This window comes from Plecotus auritus (genome assembly GCF_963455305.1).
Source record: "Plecotus auritus genome assembly, chromosome: 9".
Lineage (NCBI taxonomy): Eukaryota > Metazoa > Chordata > Mammalia > Chiroptera > Vespertilionidae > Plecotus > Plecotus auritus.
The window spans coordinates 79,547,066-79,569,550 of record NC_137783.1 but is presented as its reverse complement, the minus strand read 5'-3'; the positions used below and the strand labels follow the sequence as shown (position 1 = coordinate 79,569,550).

At 36.2% G+C, this 22,485-nt stretch overlaps 1 protein-coding gene across 7 annotated transcripts in view; it reads right to left on the bottom strand.

Annotated features, from left to right (window-relative positions):
* GRIA4 (glutamate ionotropic receptor AMPA type subunit 4) overlaps nt 1-22,485 on the bottom strand; it is a 430,608-nt gene that overhangs the window by 64,022 nt on the left and 344,101 nt on the right. For 6 of the 7 annotated variants that reach the window (XM_080641389.1, XM_080641388.1, XM_080641385.1 and 3 more), the window contains 4 exons: nt 20,204-20,371; nt 18,894-18,998; nt 10,822-10,932; nt 2,409-2,615 (listed from right to left, as the gene is read on the bottom strand). In XM_080641389.1, coding sequence (XP_080497515.1) covers nt 2,409-2,615; nt 10,822-10,932; nt 18,894-18,998; nt 20,204-20,371 — 591 coding nt within the window. Of the gene's footprint in view, nt 1-2,408; nt 2,616-8,089; nt 9,521-10,821; nt 10,933-18,893; nt 18,999-20,203; nt 20,372-22,485 lie in introns of those variants that run through there. The other variant, XM_080641391.1, reaches the window with a different exon arrangement.

The following is a 22,485-nucleotide window of genomic DNA, read 5'->3' as shown; positions in this document are numbered from 1 at the left end:
ATATTTGAATTCTGGAGGATCTCTGGAGTGAGATTCATGAACCAGCATTTTGACACATGGTAGGCTATGGAACATACTTTGAGAAATATCCCCTTGGGTTAAAATACACACAAGTATGGCAGGGACCAGAAGGTCCTGAAGAAGCGCACTGCAGATCATAGACTGGACTTGACCAGTTGTTATGGGCAGGAAGGACCTGAAAGTGTGAGGGAGGTTCTGAGCTTCTGAGTCACTGCCCTGTGGTGTGCGGAGGTCACAGGTGAGTGTTTCACATGTAATCTATTCTAACAATTACAGTAACAAAGTTAGCAAAGAATAAAGAAATAATAATAACAATAATAATGGGTTCAAAGATAAGCATTTTGTTCTCCAACAGGCCGTGTTAGGAGGAAGAGAATGGATGGAGTTTTACCTAAAACCCTGGGAACTGGGCATTCATGTAAGTGTTAGCAGTAAAAAAGAAAAAAAAAAAAGAGATGAGAAGTAAGTACAGACTTAGCAGACACCAGAATGGAAAATACCAAATCTGTAGAAAGCATAAGAGGCATGGAAGAAGATTTCTTTTGAGAAAAAAGTGGATACCTGAAGTGGCAGAGATGGGGATATTTAAATCCTCTCATGTTGGCTAATGAATGAATGACTATAATGAGTATTAATCACTGTTATAATCTTTCTCTCTGAGAATGGCCTGACTTCGGACTTTTGATTATTGTGACATGTGTACTACTGATTTTGTTTTTAATTGTGCTACTCTCCTCATATAATTTGTTTTCATTATTTAAACAATATCATCCTAATAAAATGTGGTCAGAATCCTTGCAAGAGGTGAGCCTGGACTGCCCATTTGGTAGGGACTCCGGAGGATGTATATAAAATTCCTTAGAAAGTAACTCATCCATAACTAATTGGTAATCTAATTTTTTGAGGAGAAATACTCAATACTGTTTTCTGAAGGAAATAAATTACAGTAGAGAATTCTAATAACCTGGATAATGTTCACATTTAAAATTGGCTTATTGTGTCAAAAGTTTAAAATATTACCAAGAAGCACACATGTTAGGAACCCTTTTCCTTTGGAATTTAAAGCTCAATATCAAATTGATCATGAGCCTTGAGATAAAATACTTTTTGATTTTTTACAACTTCATTCCCTGCCCCAACCCCCCTGCTTAAGTCACCTAACTAGTCAGTAGTTCTTGCAAATAAATATAAAATAACTGATTACTCTTTAATGCCAAACAATTTCTTCTTGCTGCTGAGATTATAGCTACTAGACTAGACTGTATGGAGAATGGTCATTGCTTCATGGTTTGAAAAGCAAGATGCAGAATCATGAAACTTGAATGGCAGTTCCGGCTTGGAAAGTAAGCCCTGGAGTACGACTTCATTTATGTTCTAAATCGTTCTACCTTTATTCTTTTCTGGAGAAGGAAGACTTTCATAAAATCCTTCATTTCAAAGGGGCCTTGAGAAGATTAATCAGACTGTGATTTGAAGGTGACATTTGTGATCTATGAATTGGCTTATAGGAAATTTCAGAATAAATTGCAAGTGCATGTGACTTTTATTTACTATTAGGTGAATAAAATGAACTATTCCAGGCTGGGTTTCTGGACTTTGGAAATATCATACCATCACTAGCATTTGATAACTGCTTGTTTGATTTAGATACTTTGCAGTGCTAGCTGAAGAGACAGATCTTTTCTGATTCAGGCAGGAATGTGTACATTGAATTTGCCCTTGACTATAAATGTGTACACGCAATATCTGGAGAACACAAAAAAAGGGCATGACGTGCTTCCATGTGAGGCCTGCTGTGGAACACATTCTAGCTTTTGTGCTTTGCTAGGTGAGAAAAGAGCTTAAATTTACTGTGCTCAACAGAATTGTAAGAATCTCACATTATTGGTGAATATTTTATAGATGTTAAAATAGTTTAGTGATCACTTCACCAATTACTGAAAAGACATTTACCAGAATTACAACCAATAGGGATATAAATAAACTAGCTAAAATGAGGTTCAACTTTACGCTATTGAAGGAAATCTGTTGCTACAATTACTAATGGATTCGTTTTGTAGTTCTCAAAACAACCTGTCTATGGGATAGAAGAATCAAACGTGAAAGAATAATCATGACAGATACTGAAGTTAATGTTGTTTTTTTAAAATAGGACATCATATTCTGAATTTTTATCTCTTTTTCCTTATTTTGAAGTTATCATGCATTAGTTTCATTGTTTGGGAATTGCATTATTCATGATATAGAGAAACAGTTGAATACCATATATGTCTCTTTGAATGTAACTGCAAATAAAAAAAAACAGTAATAGACATTTAAAAATTGATATGTGCCCAAGTTAAAAAAAACACAACTTTCAGGTTTATGTAAATAATTGGTTTGCTTACCCCATAAACAAGTTCTCCTACCATCCCATTCCAGATTTTTGTGTCTGCATCCCTTGCTCCATATTTTCCATCAGGGACAATGGCAATTTTATACTTGATACCAATATGTTTTGCAATTTCAGATGCCAAGTCTACACAATATCCTTCATACTTGTCATTTCCTTCAAACATTTCGTGATTTTTCTTGAACATAACATATGGGGATTCCTATAACAAGAGAAGTAGAACTGTAAAGGAGAAATTATAAACATTCAAAAATCTCTATGTAACTCTCCAGTTTCAGAATTTGACAAAAATATTATATTTAGTATTATATACACACTGATTTTGTGTGGCTAGAAATCAGTAGTAAAATAAATATATAAACATAAATATAAATATGCTTAGAAGTACATTAAGTTGCTTTACACTAGATACTAAATGTGAAGTCTTTAAAATAATTTTCTATTGAGTAATCATTACATACCTAGCACTGTAACTGTGATGGGAAAAATGTCCATTAATAATCATCTAGAGAAGCAAAGTTATCACCTTTGGCAATAAAATTATTAGTTTCAAATTATTATATGAAGTTAAAGACTATTTAGTAGTCTGCCTCATGTAGTGAAAAACTAATTTAAAGTCACCTGTCTCCATATTCCGCATCTTGTTTAGACACAGTCAACTGTGACCTCCTTTAGGAAAAGAGAAGGATCATTTTCCTTTGCTCTCTAGCATTTAGCAATATGCCTTTCTCAAGCAGGTACTTGCAAGTTAAAATAAAAATGAATTAATAATTAAAAAAACTGTATATACTTATTTGCATTAAATTAGCTTCCTTAAAATTGTCCAATAATTTAGATTTAATTAGAATTTGGTTCCATGAATTTTTATTCTATTCTATGTCTCCAATGGGAGCCAACAATTTTTCTCCAATTTTGACTATCAATTTGAAGAAAATAAGACAGAAAATACGATGAAAAATTATTGTAAAAATCCATATAAAATGAAAAAGTTTACTGGTGGCTAATAATAACTGCACAGTTTTCCATTAAAGCACATGTGTGCGCGAGCACACACACACACACACACACACACACACACACACACCGAATTCAAACTATTTAAAGGCCGTGAACTAAAGACATGTTAGCAAAAATGCATTGATTTTATAAATGGAAACTAAAGCCACCAACTAAAAGATAGCCCTGGCAAATGTGCAATCCACAGTGAACTGGCCACACCTCAGAAATCTGAGTTATTTGCAGACAAGCAATGACCACTTTTGGCCACAACATCATTGGGATCATGTATTTATATTTTATAAAATTGCATGGTAACATTCATTTGGTAATTCTGATACAAATCTTTTATCTCAGCAAATTTGTAAATGTGGAAGTTTAATTTGCTCTTGGAACTGTGATTTAGAATGTATTTTACTTTGTACAACATGGCAGTTCTACGCTAATTGTTTTTCTAAGTACTTTGTAAATGTAGAAACTACTTTTAAAAACTTGATTAAGAATGTAAATTAAATGCTCTTTGAGTTTCTCATAGAGATGCCCTGAAGATCACTATTGTGGGCCACTGTCCAGGATTGGTGCTTGTGTTACTTTCTTAAATTCTGCCTTAGGTTGACATGACTAAGTGACCCGGAAGTCTCTTGTCCTTTGAATTTGATAAATATTTTAACACTTGAGAGTTTATCTATCTTTATTTTATTTTTTAAAATATATTTTTATTGATTTCAGAAGAGAAGGGAGAGGGGGAGAGAGAGAGAGAAACATCAATGATGAGAGAGAACCATCCCCTCCACTGGGGATTGAGCCAGTAACCCGGGCATGTGACCTTGACGGAAATTGAACTGGGATCCTTCAGTCTGCAGGATGATGCTCTATCTATTGAGCAAAACCAGCCAGGTCAAGTTTATCCATCTTTAGTTGCCTTATAAAATTAAGGCAACTAATTGCCTTTTCTATAGATAAAAATTATTAGTTTATGGAAAACATCTCTAAATATAATGTTTTAAAGAAAGTTTATCCATCTATAAAATTAAGGCAACTAATTGTCTGTTTTTTTAGGTAGCTGAAAATTATTAGTTTATAGAAAACATTCTCTAAATATAAAGTTTTACAATATAAATGTGGTTGTGAAAATCTGGGATTTGTTGCAAAGCACTAATGATTTCTAAGATATGCTATAAAATAGTAGTTAAAATGAGCTAATTTTTTCATTTTTCTCTTTTTTATTATAATTAAAATATGGAAGAATGTGTAGAAAAAAGCAAGAATCTCACATTGTAAGATGCTTAACATTCTAATGGAAATGGGTATGCAGCTATCACCTATAGCTATTAGTATAACAAATCTAATAGCTTTTCAAATGAGGTGTAGCTAATGCTCACCTTTGGTACTAAGGCTGAAAATCTATTCTAAAATGTCTGGACTATTTGAACACATGAATTTCAGCATATCTATATCTATATCTATATCTATATCTATATCTATCTATATCTATATCTAATGTTTAATTTTAACTTGTGTACAGAAGTTTCCCTAGCTAGTATTACCATCTAATTTGCTAAATTCCTCCTACATTATTTTGTGAATTGTTGCTTCATTAAAAGCTGTACTTTTATTATTTACTCAAACATTTATTATGTACCCACCGTATTCTTATTATTGTCCCTTAGCACTCTCACTCCTTTACCTTATTTTAAAGAACTTAACATTAATCACAAGAGGACAAGGGGCTTGTTTTATTTATTTTTGTACCCTTAGTTCTTACTTATATATAGTATTTACTATATATATACTATATACTATATATATACTATATACTATATATACACTATATTATATATATATATATACACACTTATATATAGTATTATATAGTATTACTTAATAATAGCTCTTACTTATTTAGTGCTTACTTTGCATCAGGTCCAATGCTAACTTCTTTAATTGTGCCCTTTCATTTACTTTTCACACTGACATTTTGAGACAGGCATTTCCCATTTTGCAGATGGAACAATTAAGGCTCAAGGAGATTAAGTAAATTGTTCAATTTCACAGAACTAGCAGAAGTAGGAGTTGAACCTATAATTTGAAATATCTGAAAGTATTTGAAGGTATTATTGCATCTGTCAAAATATATTCAACTCATTGAGATTTCATATGCTTTAACAAGAAAAAAGGGATAAGATTAAAGAAGTGAATTTCTGTATTTTTAGAGAATGAAATTCTTTATATGAAATCTTGAGTAAACAATACTCTTCATATCTCCCCATAGTGTAGGGTATATATAAGGCACTCAATAAATATAAAGATTTCCTGGTCTATCTGGGCTTCTTAAATAGGAATAGCATGGCCAAGTAACAGAAACTTTGATTCAGGTGTCTTCAAAAAGAAAGTAAATGCTAACAAGTGCTAGGTCATCTCTTCTGAAACAGGTGTATGTACATATAATTTTAAAAATTAATTAGTGTCTTCTTTCAATTCCCCCACCCATTTTCTTTTGACAATAGGGGCCCATCATGTCTTTGTTTCTCGTCAAACAAACCAATAAAGGCTGGAAAAGCCTTCATTTTGCTGAAAATGTTGATTAGGAATTTAGCGAGGCTTTTGCATATCCAGGGCTTGCACAGTTGTTGAGATTCAGGGGAGTGGCACATGCAGCGCAAGAGAGAGAAAAAGAACTTACTCAGAGAGGTGGGCGAACAAAGGAAGGAAAGGCTAGGCTTTCCTTAAACAAAAGCTCTCAGCTCTACCCAATTCCTTTGAGTGGTTCTCATTTTTAATGAATAGGGATTCTCAACATTCTCTCAACCTGCTCTTGCCCCAGCCTCAATCTGAAAATTTGTCCACAGGTAGCCCTTCAAACACTGCATACTTGGGGAGATTTAATACAAAGTTTTGGGGCTGCTATGGGTGAAGAAAATACCAAATCTTTTCAATATAATAAAAAAAATGAGTTCAACCGAATCATTAAGGGGATTTGTGGGGCATCTTTGATAAGCAGCCATATGGAGTTTCAGGTGTTCAATTGTGAATAAAAACTGAATGATCAGAGAAGTGGAATATAACCTCTTTCTTTTAGGAGTACCTGAATAACCTTCCATCTTTATTATCGACTACTATGCCCTGTGGGACAATAATGCCCTAGAAGTTATTTTAAAAGCATTACTTCTTAGTAATTATGACTCTATTACTACAATTTCCATAATGGATAGTACTTTACATCTGCTCTGCTATTTCAGGAAAGAGACCAATCTGTCTAAAGGTGTTACGTTAGGGCTTGGTTAAGAAAATGTTGGTGTAAATGAATCGAGATGATTTTCAATCAATGAAGTATAATTTTCCTATGGAGAAAATTTTTTTTGGCTTGTACTTAGCAAAAGTGAAACTATTGAAATAGATGCCTATTAGAAAAGCTTTAAATTTTCTAAACATCACAAATATAATAATTGGAATTACAATGGAAAACAGTTAATAAAACCAGGAGTGTCCACCAAAGCTACTTGCTATGTGGATATTTGCTTTTCTCAAGAGAATTTTAATAGATGTAGATAATTTACTCCATGGGTAACATTTTTAAAAGTGGAAATTAAAATGTTATTCAATTCAGAAAAAAATGAACACATTTAATGGTTGCACAATTTGAAGTTTATTTAAAATACTTTATTTAAAAATGAATTGACATAATCCCTTTGGAGGCAGGTGTGTGTATATGGGGATATTAATATTTGGTACAGGGAAGAAAATAAATATATCTGTATTTTTTTACATATGGGGTGGGAAAAAAGTAGGTTTACAGTTGTCCATATGGAAAATTATGCAATAATTAATAAATAACAGTGCATGAATAAACTCTGTTTTTCATACTCACCACTATAAACCTACTTTTGCCACCACCTGCATAGTGTAGATTGTCGTATGTCCACATGTGTCTATTTAGAGTGCATCGACAAAATTGTGCATGGAGAAGATAAAGTCTAAAACATCTAAGAAATATAAAATTTAACCTCGAGCAAGATCAAGTGTGATAAGTAAAATAGCTTTTAGGTTTGTAACATAATTCTGACACTGTGGGAAAGGCATTTGGATTTATGGAAATGTTTCCTAAAGGGTTGATATATTTATAAGATGATAAGAAATACTTTCTTAGTTGAGTAATGCAGCATAAGCATCATTTAGCTTCAGTAGAAAAGACTGTGGGAAAATTGGGTTTGGCTGAACTACCACTGCGTCATTCCTCCTTTTTCAGAGAGTTCAGCATCCAAGGAAAGAAGACAGGCTCCAGGGGAAAGCTGCCTCTCCTTCCCAGAGTCCACTGCAAACTGCCCTTCCCTCACTCGCTGCCCTAGTCCAAGCCACATGGCACGTATTTGGATTCCTTAGGTGGTTTGCAGAAATTATTATTTTAAATGTAAGAAGTTAAATCTGTATGGTAAGATGCTGATAAGTTTTACAGATTTTATAAAATTTTTAGTCACCAAGACTGAAGATAAAAAATGATGAACATCTGAGTCCAAAACCTTAGACCTTTCAACTTTGTAGTTATGATTTTCATTTGATGATATTGACAATTTTACTTTTTGTTCAAATTTAGCTAAGTTAAATTCAGTAAGACTATATTCAGGTAGAATAAATTAGACATTAAAATGAACATCACATTATAGATATACAACACAAAAAATCAAGTTCAACAGTGCAACACACTAAAGCTACATTTTATTTAAGAATGCTGTGTAACATTTATTATGTCTCTTGTCTGATTTCTCTCACTGGAATATATTTTATGAATGCAGGATTTGGTCTATTTTGTTCTCTTACAGATCTTCAGACTTCTAACTGTGCCTAACACAGAGTAGACGCTTAATAAATATTTATGAAGGAATGAATAAATGAATTGATCAATCAATTTTATTTAACAATAGCATATATCATTACATTGTAGAAACTGATAAATAACAACATACACAAAGGAAAGACAAATGGGAGAACAGCAATACCATATCAATTCAATCAGAATGAATGATCTCCAGTGCCACACACTCTCAGCCTTCTTCTGTGTCTAGATATCTGTCTTGCACACATTACAATGTCTAACCAATTCCATCTATATTGGAAGTTTTCAATGGAATTTGGGGGATTATTACATGCAGATGCCAATATCTCGTTCATCTACAATGAACCATATTTTTTTTCAAAAGTAATGAGGTGGTAGAGATGTCACAGGTCCCAGGCTACCATTTTCAACAAAAGCAAATACAAGAAACAATTTCAGGGAAAGGATTCTGGTATTAACTTTTTTAAATTACTGAACAATTATGTAGTTGCAAAGACCAGAGGTATTATGTATATGAGGATAACATTTTTATACAAAAGACAGATACTAGTGTTGCACTATTTTGATAGCAAAATATTGATAATATCACTGTCAAACAACAGATAATTTTACAGAATATTCTTTATGTATATAGGAAACAGTTGGATTTTTCAATCAATTTTCCTTATTTTTTTATAGCATGCTTCCAGAAAAAGTAGCCATGCTTGCAAAATTAATTCAATATTTTGGTTTTAAGAATTAAATCTTCAGCCCCTTTATTAACAGGGATAGAAAGAAGATGCTCCAAATTACTATACCTATAATGCACACTAAAACACTTTATTTTACACAGAACAGGCAAAATTTCAAAAAATCTTTAAAGAAAACATTGCATATTCAGAAAATAAGCACACAAATTCATAGATATTTACTTTTAGAAAATCTACTTGGAATTAGGAGTGATATAATTCAATTATTTACGTACAATGACCTCATTTCAAGGTATTGGAACTGATATGTCAGAATCGCTAAGTGATTCTTTTTCAACATCTATTTTATTTTCTTGAGAAAGATGAGGATTAAGTCTTCTTTTGTTCTTGTTTCCCAGAAAAGTCACAGAACTTAAAAAATTTTTTTTCTGGTAGTCCAGAGTTGGTCATCCAGGAAGAATCCCATATGAAAATTTAGATTAAATTTACTACACAGGAGAACAAGACTTGAGCCTTGTTAGGAATAGTCGAACACCGTGGAACTCAATTCTTTCTCGATCAATTTCTTAAAATAGGATTCTTCATCAGAGGCTGAAAAGAGGAGGACTGTACTGAAGTATGAATTTCCATTACTGTGTCTTTTTTAGGAAAAGAAATATATATGCATTGCTTTCCAAGTCCCATGCAAATATTACACAATTAAGTTAGAAGGTATATACTTTGCACTCTTACACAAAAACTGTTGTTGATTGGTTTCATTCTAAAATCATAAACTTCTGATCAAGATTTGGCAGAGCAACATTAAATTGCTGTCTGGTGATGCAACACAGATAAAGCTAATTGTACATATGAAAGCTTCTCTCTGCATTTTTATGCTTTGACCTCAATGTCAAAATTTTGGAAATAACTCAGCATTACTAAAACCTCAAATTAAAATTACATGAGCTAAAAACTAAATTACATAAAATACTCCCACTTTATTTAGAGTAAGGGCTCCATAAATTATTAAAAATATGTTCTGCCGAACAAGACAGTGAGCTGAGGATGTATAAATTTAAATTAGATAGAAAAGGTCACTGATTGTTGATCTCCTTTGACTAGCATTGACTCAAAGGGCATGTCTGACTTTAGAAGAGAAAAATATATAAGAATTTCTATTATTTAAAAGGTGGCTTCATGAAAATCTCTTTGAAAAAGTAGCCTTAAAATTTGGAGTATTTTTGTATTTTAGGAGGTGAATGAATGAAGCAGTCATATTTTTCTTAATTCCTGGAAGTCCTATACATTATTTTGTTATTTGTCACTAGTCAATAAAAAAAATAATCGGTGCAAAAATTTGTTTGCATTAAAAATAAATATAAAACAAAATTTATTTCTAAAGCATTCAGTTGTAAACATGCTCATTAAAATCTTCACATTCATTTCTACACCATACAAACAGACAATGCGAATCATTGCCCAACGATTGAACTCCCTGGAAATAATTTTAAACACCATTAACTATTATTACATTGATATTTAAAAATATAATAACAATAATAATATGGTGTTTACTACCAGATATTTTAGGTTATTGGTTATTGATCTTTTTCATGTTCATTCTTTTGTCCTTTGGAAACTTAGCATTTTACACATTTCCAACTAGAGCGTGACAGTTTCAATTTTTGACATTTGAACATTTTTCTAAGAACAACAATGCAACAGAAGATAATACAAATAACAGTACTGAATGTACTCAAAGCTCAGGACAAACCTACTCAAAGTCTCATCAGACTTTTGTGGATCGGAACGCCCATGTCACCATTGCTTTCGCCCTCCCTGTTCACCACAGCTGGGAATTAAAATTGCCTGTGGACAAAATGGAACAGCATAAAGCATAGACCAAAACTTACCATAATAGTGGTTACAACCACTGTTCTGTTCTCAATAGCTGCTGTGTCATTGCCAAGAGTTGGTACATCTTGAATCAAGACTAATTTATCCATGTCATTCCAGTAACCAACCTGCCAAATAGAGAAAATTCTTGAAAACACATTTTAGAATATTCTTATGGGAACAATGAGTGATGTTAATAAGAAAAACAAAACAAATTAAAAACACAGGTAAAAAAGAGTTTGGAAGTTCATTTTAATTGATGATGAGCCAGCTTTCCTGATGTTAAAGATACTGCCTGATTATGCATTTGGCAACTTCACAGTTTAGAATTAAGGAGTAGCCAAGACATGGGGAATGAGTGGTTTAAAAGGAATGTGGTACAGGTGAAACACCATTTTCTGTTGAGCCTCTCTTCTGGTGAGATGGACTAGCACTCTCTAACATTGTATGATTTTATCAGTAATGGTACAGGTCTCACGGTAAAGGGAATAGCCATATTTATAAAGGGACATTTGTAAATATGGCTGTTTTCCAGCAAAAACAATTTGATATTTTCCAGCAAAACCAATTTGTATTTTTTTTAAAGCAACATAGAAACAGTTTTTGGTTTGACTTAAACTAGTCCTTCAGTAACAGTTTTTTTCATTTCTAAAATGCTAAATACATCAGAGATTAATAAACAATATTTTCATTTTTAATCTTAATTTGTCATGTAGATTTGATGCAAACTTATTTTCATATGATAAATTAAGTAATTAGTTAAGTGTTTTATAAAGTAGTAAACCATAATGGGCCTTTTTTTTCTTTTAAGAGAGAGAAGGGAGAGAGAGAGGGGAAGAGAGAGAAAGACAGAGAGAAAGGAGAGAAAGGATAGAGAGAAGAATGAAGAACATCAGTGTGAGAGAGAAAAACATTGATTAGCTGCCCATGTAGGCACCCAGATAGGGCACCAAATCCAAAACCTGTGTTTGTGCCCTAACCGGGAATTGAACCCTTGACCTTTCTGTATATGAGCTGATGCTCCAACCAACTGAGCCACACCTTCCTGGGACACAATAGGGTCTTAATCGAAAGTTAGGGGCCTTTGTATCATGCAGAATGTTATGTAATACAATGGTTACCGCTGCTGACTGCGTGCTTTGCAACAGACACTGTACTCAGTGCTTTTGTAAATATGCATCTTAAAGTTTATAAACAGAGCAAATGCAGAAGTAGATGCTGTTAATATCTATGGTTTAGATTTGAATACCCATATTAGAATATAAAATACATTTCACAAGGTTATACTCCAGTAGGTCCAGAATTCAAAACTCAGGTCTTCAGGACACCAACTCCAGATATGCTTTGCTATTATGTTCCAGAGTCTCCCCAACTGGGTGCTTATTTAATGCTTGCCAAACTCTTTTTCTTGAATTTCTGGATGCAATTCTTAAAACTCATGTGTCCAACAAAATGTATGCAATAAATAGCTCACTGGTGTGTTCGTTACTTGTTCTAATATGTGTAGGAAGTCTCTCTTGCTTCCTTCAAGTTTCTAAACTGTGTTAACATTTGTGCACATATTAAAATAAAATAAGCATTAACATGTCAGAAAGAAGCACTATATTAGTCATAAATAGTTTATATATAACTCAATAACAGAATAGTTGGAGAAAATTTTCATTAATATGGCTTGCTGTACTTAGCGTGATCTGAAATTATGAGTGTGTATGAATTCAACAATTATTTTCAATTGTTCATATGAATTCATTTGTAGCTGGCATTTAATAACCCAATGATCAATTTAATTTAAAAACAAGTATGCCTCTGAGTCCTACCATCTTCCAAGTCCTACATGTACTTAAAAAAACCCCCAACATATTAGTTGTTTCCTATTAATTCTCCTTTCTACAGGACAGTCGTATGACATGAAAACAGGTTTTAGAGTTTAGCCCTTCATTAGCTGCAGCCACCCTCCAGATCTCAGCAGCCTATTCTCTGGGAAAGCCCATTTTTCTTTATTAATGAGTTCCCACAACAGAAATACCACGGAGCTGGGGCACATTCTGGAGAGTCCTCACATGTTGGCCAGACCTTGACATTTTGCATTTAAAAACAACCTGTGATGCCTCCAAAAGATAAATGATTTAGAAGTGCTGACAAATTAAAATAACAAGCAAAAATTTACCCAGCTGTATCGATTCGCCTTATATCTATTTACAATTCTGGTGAAAATAAAAAGCCATAGTTTTGAATGTGGGACCAATTAATGGTAGATCTCATATGGGCCATGGACTGATTGGAAAGTAAGATTATATGGAGTGGACAGTGATACAGGGGTCTCTTCCTAAAGAAAGGAATCTGGAAGTTTGGACCTGGAACCTCATATGACATGGAGGAGTTTCTCTCTAGTTCTTCACAACATTTTATAATTTACTAGGAACTTTTCCCAGGCCTAATCTCATTTCATCAGATAGGGACCTAGGTATTTTCCTAGAGAGAGAAATTGGTTAAAAAATAGTTTTGTAATGCTAGAGAAAAATATGGAAGCATTCAAATCACTAAACTGGTAAGGGGTGTCAGAAAAATATTTGTTTTCTTTGGACTTGTTAAGATGAATTGTGTACAAATCTAATCATAATATAATGTAAGAGGAAAATATCTGTTTACAGTGGACTTTACCTATAAGAAGGGGGTTGAGTAGGGATTGAGGGTTTGTGAGGATCCCCTGTTCTACTCCTAGTTGGCTTCTTCAAGAGCTGATTTGCTCGGACTTGTCAATTCCAGCTCTAAAGAGAATCTTAACGGACCCTGGGACTCCTATCTTAGCAGCCAGGAGCTGAGCCCTGGGCTGGATAAGGCTTGGTCTCCACAGTAACTCCATCTCTTTCTAGCTGAACATCTGGGCAGGTAACTTAGCTTCTCTGAGCCTTACTTTCTCTTCTATAAAATGAGAAAAATAAATCCTACTTTCCGGTTGTTGGGAGGATTACATATAAAAATGCACATCAATTTTCCATTACTGTGTCTTTTAATAAATATAATTTCTACTATTATGAAGTCCTGAAACCATGCCAATCTGGCCCTGGAGCATTTTCTGGGGAAGTGGGGGGTCACCAGATGACAGGAAGAGCCCACCATACTTAGAAACTGGGACGTCAGAAAGACCACTGTGGCTCCTGCTGAAGGAGACCCTCCGTCGGTGTCCCTGTTTCAGAAGCCAGACAAACGCATGGGCAAGCTCTTGATCTGTTTCCAAAAAAAGGCAGCTCCCTTGCCGGCAGGTGTCCAATCTACAAGGACAATTGCTCACTCTCCAGACGTCCTGCTGGGTCTCGGCAGCACAGTGCTCCGCACGCGGCTCCTTTTTAAGTTGAATATTCCTGACAGAATGCCCAAGTGAATCGTTGCCACGGAAAAACATAACCCAGCCCTAACTGGTTTGGCTCAGTGGATAGAGCGTCGGCCTGCGGACTGAAAGGTCCCAGGTTCGATTCCGGTCAAGGGCATGTACCTTGGTTGTAGGCACATCCCCAGTGGGGGGCGTGCAGGAGGCAGCTGATGGATGTTTCTCTCTCATCGATGTTTCTCTCTCATCGATGTTTCTAACTTTCTGTCCCTCTCCCTTCCTCTCTGTAAAAAATCAATAAAATATATTAAAAAAAAAAACATAGCCAAGCCCACACCATTTTACACTTCATATTTCATTGAAGCGTCTTAGACAGACGTTAGCTGAGTGTCCCTCACTCTCCCATCTTACTCTTTCTCCTAAAAAAACTTTATTATGTTACAATTGTGGCCCTGGAGGCCATGAGAAGATCTGGTTCTATGCATAGTGCTCTGGATATTGCCACTAGTTACTGTCAGCTTCTTTCTCCCCATTATTCTTTCTTCCACGGAGAGATCATTTCACATTTGTACTTAATGTCTTATGGAAGGCGGAGCTGTCTTGGGCCTGTTAGAAAGCTCCTGCTCAGGCTCATTTTGTAAGACCCAGGGGTGGCAGGGAGGGGTGCCTGTGCCCGTTTCTGCCTCTGCCTCCCCTTCCCGCCCCCCCTCCCCCGTGAGCCAGTGTTTCTAGGGGCCTGAAGAGCGTGCTGTCTGCTCCCCGGCTCACCGAGGGCCTTTGCTTACAATGAGTCTCTTTCTCACTTGTTGTTGGCCGTGTGCTGACAGAGGTCAAGTCGGGGTTCACATGAAACCCCTAAAGATCTCATTGGGAATGCATGTCCCTCCCTTGCTGTGGCAGGTCCTTAGAGGAGCCCACCATGTGCTGGCTTTCCAGCTGTTGTCCATCTCCTGTCCCGCCTGACCTGGGTCAGGTAGGCTCCAGCCTGCTCTGGATTAGCTGTCAGCCTGCACTCCAGGAGACGCTGCAAGAGAATGAAATGCTAGACAGAGATGGTTCTCACCGCAGCAAAACACAACTCAGAAAGCCTCTGCCATTTCCAGTTATTAATTGTCCTCCCTGCCACTTGTCTGCAGGTTCTTGCCTCTTCCATTTCAAACTCTAACTTCATGGCTATGCTTAACCACACCTCCTCCTTGCAGCCTTCCTTGCTTGATTTGCTTTTCTCCAGCTGAAAGTAATCTTTTTCTCCTTGGAACTGCCACATGCCTACTCTTTAACTGTCATATGGAACTTACTGTAGTCTACCCTTCTAGAGAATAAATTCCCTTACAGCAGGGTCTACTCAGGTGAGCTAATGGTATAGAAAGTTTCTGGAGTCAGACATATCCAAATTAAAGTCTTTGTTTTCTTAATAACAGGCCTTGAACAAGTAACCATGCCCTATTGGACCAAAGATTTTCTCATTGGAAAAAGGGAGATAATAGTTCTAATATTTAGTTTGTTGTTAGGATTAAGTTACACCAAATCCCACGCTTGGAACACAGCAGACTTTTCATAAAGTGTAGCTATAAATATTCTAGTAAAGCAGGAAAGCATATTTGGGAAAGGTTGTTTTTTAAATAGCCAAGTGAAGAAACAAATGAAGTTTTTAGATAAATAACTTGAATGTTCTATTTCTTTGAGCATCCTAGCTGATCCTAGAGAAACAAAATATTAAAAATTATTTAATTATAAGTGAATAAAATGTCCATAGCCAATTACTGTGGTGGGATGGTATTGCTTCACTGTATATTTTCCAGATGTTGGGAAGTCTTGCCGACATGCCCCATCACATTATACCCACAGAGTTACCTTCTGAAATCCAAGGATCTGCCACCAATAGCTTCCTGAACAACCTCCTTGGCCCCTCAGTGGGAGTTTCTTAGGTATTTCTCTCCCTCCTTAGCATGATACTAATCTTTTTTTAAAATTATTTTTTAATAAATCTTTATTGTTCAGATTATTACATGTGTTCCTCTTTATTTTCCCCCATAGCTCCCCTCCACCTGATTCCCCACCCCACCCCATGCCCTTACCCCCCACCACTGTCTTCATCCATAGGTGTAAGATTTTTGTCCAATCTCTTCCCACACCCCTCACACCCCCTTCCCCCTGAGAATTGTCAGTCCACTCCCTTTCTATTTACCTGATTCTATTATATTCACCAGTCCATTCTGTTCTTCAGATTTTTTATTCACTTGATTTTTAGATTCACTTGTTGGTAGGTATGTATTTGATGTCATTTTGTTGTTCATAATTTTTATCTTTACCTTTTTCTTCTTCTTCCTCTTCTTAAAGAATACCTTTCAGCATTTCATGTAATCCTGGTTTGGTGGTGATGAACTCCTTTAGCTTTTTCTTGTCTGTGAAGCTCTTTATCTGACCTTCAACTCTGAATGATAGCTTTGCTGGGTAGAGTAATCTTGGTTGTAGGTTCTTGCTGTTCATCACTTTGAATATTTCTTGCCACTCCCTTCTGGCCTGCATAGTTTCTGCCGAGAAATCAGCTGACAGTCGTATGGGTGCTCCCTTGTAGGTAACTAACCGTTTTTCTCTTGCTGCTTTCAAGATTCTCTCTTTGTCTTTTGCCCTTGGCATTTTAATTATGATGTGTCTTGATGTGGTCCTCTTTGGATTCCTCTTGTATGGGGTTCTGTGTGCTTCCTGAACTTGTAAGTCTATTTCTTTCCCCAGGTAGGGAAAGTTTTCTGTCATTATTTCTTCTAATAGGTTTTCAATATTTTGCTCTCTCTCTTCTTCTGGCACCCCAAAAATTCAGATGTTGGTACGCTTAAAGTTGTCCCAGAGGCTCCTTACACTATCTTCATATTTTTGGATTCTTTTTTCTTTTTGTTTTTCTGGTTGGGTTTTTTTTTTTTTTTTTTTTCCTCATATTTCAGATCTTTGGTTTGGTTCTTGGGGTATGTTGATCTACAGTTGAGTTTCTGTATATTCTTTATTTCAGACAGTGTATGCTTAATTTCTGACTGGTCCTTTTCCATTTTTTTGGCATTCTCACTAAGATCCTTAAAGGTCTCACTAAGTTCCTCAGCAGTTTTTAGAAGATTCTTGAGTAACCTTATAAATGTGGTTCTGAACTCTATGTCATCCAGTAGTTTGCTTTCCTCCTTTTCTTTCATTCGTGACTTGTTTCTTTGTCTCCGCATTTTGTTGCTTCCTTGTGCTGATGGAGTGGCTTTGTGTGGTAGGTGACCTATAGGGGCCAGTAGCTCAGCCTCCCCAATCACCTGAGGTGGACGCCTTTGGTACACCCCTTTGTGGGCTGAGTGCAAAGTCTTGGTGTAGTTAAGCCTTGATTGCTGTTGGTAAACTGGGAGGAATTGACCTCCAGGCCAATTGGCTGTGAGGACCCGCTGTGTCTATAATGGAAGAACTGCTGTGCTGGAGACACGCTTATGGTGCAGGACTTGTTTCAGTGGGCCTTTGGTGCTCACTGAGTCTGCCTCTTGAATGTGTCACTTATGGATGTGAGGAGTTTAAATCTGGTGTCTCACACTGACCACTAGGTACACTGGCTTCTGGATCTCCAATGGGGTGCAGGTCAGCTACTGTCTGAGGCTACCCAGCAGGCGCTACAGGGAGAACTACAGTTTTCTCCTCTTTGCTTGGGGTTTGGAGGTTTTGGAGCTGTCTGACCCGGGCTGCAAGTTTGCTAGGTTTAGCTGCGATAAGGCAGGTTATTCATATGCTAAAGCTGCTGCTTGGAGCTTGGGTGGGTTTGTAGATTGTGCAGGGCGGGGTCTCAGGGCGTGACTAGGCTAGGGCATGGCAAACAGCGATGGCTGCCAGTTAGCCAGCTCTTGTCTCCGACCGACTGTGTCCTGGCGTCCCGCGCCCCAACACAGCAAACAATTATTCCTGCGTGCAGCCCTGCAAGCAAGCCACCCTCACTTTCCGACCCCAGTCCAGCTTCTCCCCGTAGGAGTTTGGGTCCGTTGTATCTCCCCAGAAACTGGAGTTTGGAGTAATTGGGAGCTTGTCTCCCTTTGGGTTGAAAAAAGCAGCGCTCCCTGTCGCCTGTAGCCAGCCCGATTCGCGCGCCTCCATACCTCAGCTTTTCAGCACTTGTGCATGTCTCAGTGCTGTTTGTTCTTTCCTTCTATTTGTAGAACTTCCACTCAGCCAGCTTTCCCGTGGTTCTGGGTGATAGACATTTTGTCTTTTAGTTGTAGTTTTGAAATTGTTGTGCGAGGCAGCAGTTTAGGTGTTTACCTACGCTGCCATCTTGGATCCTGTGTGATACTAATCTTATATATCTTATCTTCTATCCGCTCTCTCCTTTGCTCACTTGAATGTATTAACTTGTTTACTTCAAGAACATCAGCCTGTTCAAAATATGCGCACCCATTAGACACAGTTTTCTTCGTTTTCTCTGATAAATGATTATATGCGGGGTATCTTACCTGCATTGTGTGCTTTTCTGCAGCATGAATTTTGTTGTGTGGGATTCTTTTTGCTAAGCTTTAAAAAATATATTGCTTTGCTTCCATTTTGGTAAAGGATATAAAGGTGTATAGATTAGTTTGTTTCAGCTTTGGCACATGACTAAATATCAGTTATATTTCAGCACAGATTATCAGGACAGTATTATTTTTAAGTACACATAATTAAAAAATGCAGAATATCCAGTTCTCTTTCACCTATAAGCCTTTGAAAATACCAAATGCAATGTAAGACAACAGTTGGAGCGTGGCTCACCTTTCTTGGCCCTGTGCTCTTTAACTCAAACACATCCATTGTGTAATTGACCCTGCGTCCATAGTGGTCAAACTGAACATTCCCTGTCAGCCCTTGAATTCGAACCTATAAATGAAAAAATAAAACAAACCCAAACATGTGTTTATTTGCCATTTCACCTATAGAAATCTCAACTTCATCGATTAGGCTTAGAGTAGATATAGGTGTGGAACTACACAAGCAACTCACTAGCACACCATGGGATAGAATCTGAAAGAGAAATACCAAAGGAATGTATAAACAATTCTATATACCTGGGAGATGAATATGTGTAATTTTTTTTTTATATTATAAAGTTTCCATTGTAACTGACAGAATATTCCTTAGAATCAAAGTATTGTTTATAGGAATAGAAATATGGTTTGTTTTTATTTACTTTTCAGTTTTATCTGTAGATACACATAATAAACAGCCCTGATAACCACATCGGATCATATTTCTCCTTGCTAACATTAAAATTAAGATGTAAAAAATTAAAAATATACATATATTTTGAAAATATTCACATGTGTTTTATTCCAAATTTCCTTCTTATTCATTTTTTATGTAACATGTTCTGAACACATGGCATTTCAGAACACTTAAAATGTAATATTAAAAATATAAACATAGTACATTAAACATTTGAAAAATAGTGTTAGTATAATTATAAAAGACTAAAATCAATAATTTAATCTAAGGTTACAAGGCAATTTCAAGATCTACTGAGGTTGTCATTAGCAGTGTTTTCCAAATATTTCTGGGTCTTCCCCATTGTTGGCTCGAGGTAAGTTCATACTTCCTGAATCCCTGGTGGTGAGTGAGGCCTATGTGACTCTTCTGACAAATGAGTTGTAAACAAATGTGATGAGGGTCACTACTGAGCCAGAGTTTAATTGCCAAATTGAAACCTTGCCTCAACTTTATTTCTTTTTGTAACATTCAAGATGGTAGTTGCTCTGTCAGCCTGGGTCCCTGAGTGATTACAATAAGCAGAGTGTCCCTGCTACCCTAGTGTGTTAGTGAGTGAGAAACATTCTTCTATGGTTGTAAGCCACTGGAACTTGGGATTGTTTGTTAGTACAGCATAACCTAGCTTATCCTGACTAAACATCTACACAGGGTATAAACACTGGTATTCTACCCAATATTCTATTTAGAAATGTCTCAAAAATGATAATAGTCCAATATATTACATATATTTACTTTCAAATACTTTATTCTATTTATTTGAATACTCTACTCAAATGGCAGTGTTAAGTAAATTGAACTTAAATAAAATTGTGAGTTACCTGTTTGAGTGTCCTCTCCATGTCAATTCCCTGGCCCCATGGAGCAGCAGGATTGGCCAGGCAATCCCCAGCATTTCCTCTCCTTGAAATATCAATTTTCTGCCTTCTAAGACTTCGGAAAGTTTCGGCCATCACCAGGACTCCATCATAAGTCAGAGCAGATGTGTACTAACAAAATGAAATTAATTATAAGGGTAAATGTTAAAATCTTATCAATTAACAGGAATAGTCTGGCAGCACTGTGGGTTTATGACATAAAGCCCCATCCTGTCTGAAGCACAGTTAAATTATTGATAATTATTTCTAGCATAGAGATTTCTATTATTGCTGGATTACAAAGACCATATACCCAATCTTATGATTCTGATTGATTTCTGAAGAACAGAAATTCTAATGTCCAGTTGTCTAACAATGAGAAGAAGCAAAACCTTTAGGTGAGATGTTTTCATTAAGTTTCAGTAGAAACACTAAAGTATATAAAGCTAACAGCAGTGTTGCCGCCACGTGCCTTGTAGCCTGCTGCTGTGGTGGAGACCCAGGAAGGCTGGGATGTCTCACTCTTTTCCTCTTCCAAAATGCCTGGTTGGGAGCCTTGAGATTTAATATATGTCTATTGATCTGAAGTGTGTATCTTTGTTCAGTTCCTCAGAAGAATGAGTGTTTATTGTTACTCGGATGTTGGATGCCAGAAATAGCATCTACTTATTTAACAGATGTGTTTGCACCAGTCACTGTACTAAATAACAGTGAGTACTGTTATGTCCATGTCTGTTGAATGTGCTCAGGAAGACTAAACCATTTCTCCAGTTTTCCATCATAATCTTGGATCACAGTGGAGAAGTGAAGTTGAGACTATCTGTTTTTTGATAATTGCCCAATGCTTCTCTTTGAGAAAAGACAGAGCACTCATGAAAGGATTATTAAGGTTAGGAAAGTGAGGAAAAACAGGTAAAAATCAAAATAAAACAGGGAATTCTTGTAGAGTTTGATAAGAAAATTCCCAATCATGAGGAACATGGCACTATTTTTTTGAAGCATGGCAGAGCATCAGCTGCCAATCATGACAAAAAGCTACATTATCTCTTTCAGGAATTCCACGTGGTCAAATTTTTTTATTGATTTTTAAAGAGAGAGAGGAGAGAGAGAGAGAGAGAGAGAGAGAGAGAGAGAGAGAGAGTGAGAGAGATCAATTTGTTGTTAAAATTATTTATGCATTTACTGGTTGATTCTTATATGTGCCTTGCTGACTGGGGACTGAACCTACAACCTTGTGCATGAGGACAGCACTCCAACCAATTGAGCTACCCAGCCAGGGCCTCAATTCTATACGATTAACACATTCTAACCTTAAACTAGGTATAGTTTTGTGCTGTGGAATATGGAAGATGATCTCCTTGATTTGCTGCTTAAAAACAAAGAAAATCATTTGAAATTCTAACTGTAGAAAGTAGGCTTATGCAATATGCCTACTAGGCATAGCAGCCAGCATTCCAGGAAAAACATAGAAATGTTAAAGAATATATATTAACAAAGATTCTCTCAACGGTGGTACAGAACCTAATTAAAAAGCTTCATCAGAAAGATATGTGTGAGGTGTGTAATTAAGAGCCTTGCTACATATTCTTCAAGGACATGACAAAATAGGCTTAAAGACAGCACAGGCATTCACAACAGGTTGGAGTGGCTGAAGGAAATTAAAGTGTTAAAGCAAGGTGACAAATCAAAGATGAATATATACCTTCTCACCTCAAACACGAAATTGATGTTTCTCTCTCTCTCTCTCTCTCTCTCTCTCTCTCTCTCTCTCTCTCTCTGCCTGCGCCAACATATCTTTTGAGTACAGAAATCCTTCAAATCATCTTTTGGTAAGGCAAGAAAATAAAAACAAAAAATAAAGTAGGACTTCTTAAAAACAAAAGACAAGAGAATAATTGCATGTTAGTATTTTAGGATCAGAGAGAGAGAGAAGAGAGAGAGAGAGAGAGAGAAAGAGAGAGAGAGAGAGAGAGAGAGAGAGAGAGAGAGAGAGAGAGAGAGAGAGAGGAAGGAAAAAACATTGCTGCTTTTTTTTTAATAGGGAGAAAAAAGCTGAGAAGAGATGGCACCAAAGAGCAAATACACTTGCTGTGTTTTAAAAAGCCCATCCGTTCTTATGAAACAAGTGAACTGTAAAAAAGAACAGATGTCATACAGAGAGAAGCAGAGCAAAGCAGACATTCAGCCCGAGCGTTAGGCCTTTGGCAGGTCATTGAGCTGATAGATGGACAGAAGCAGTAGTTTAA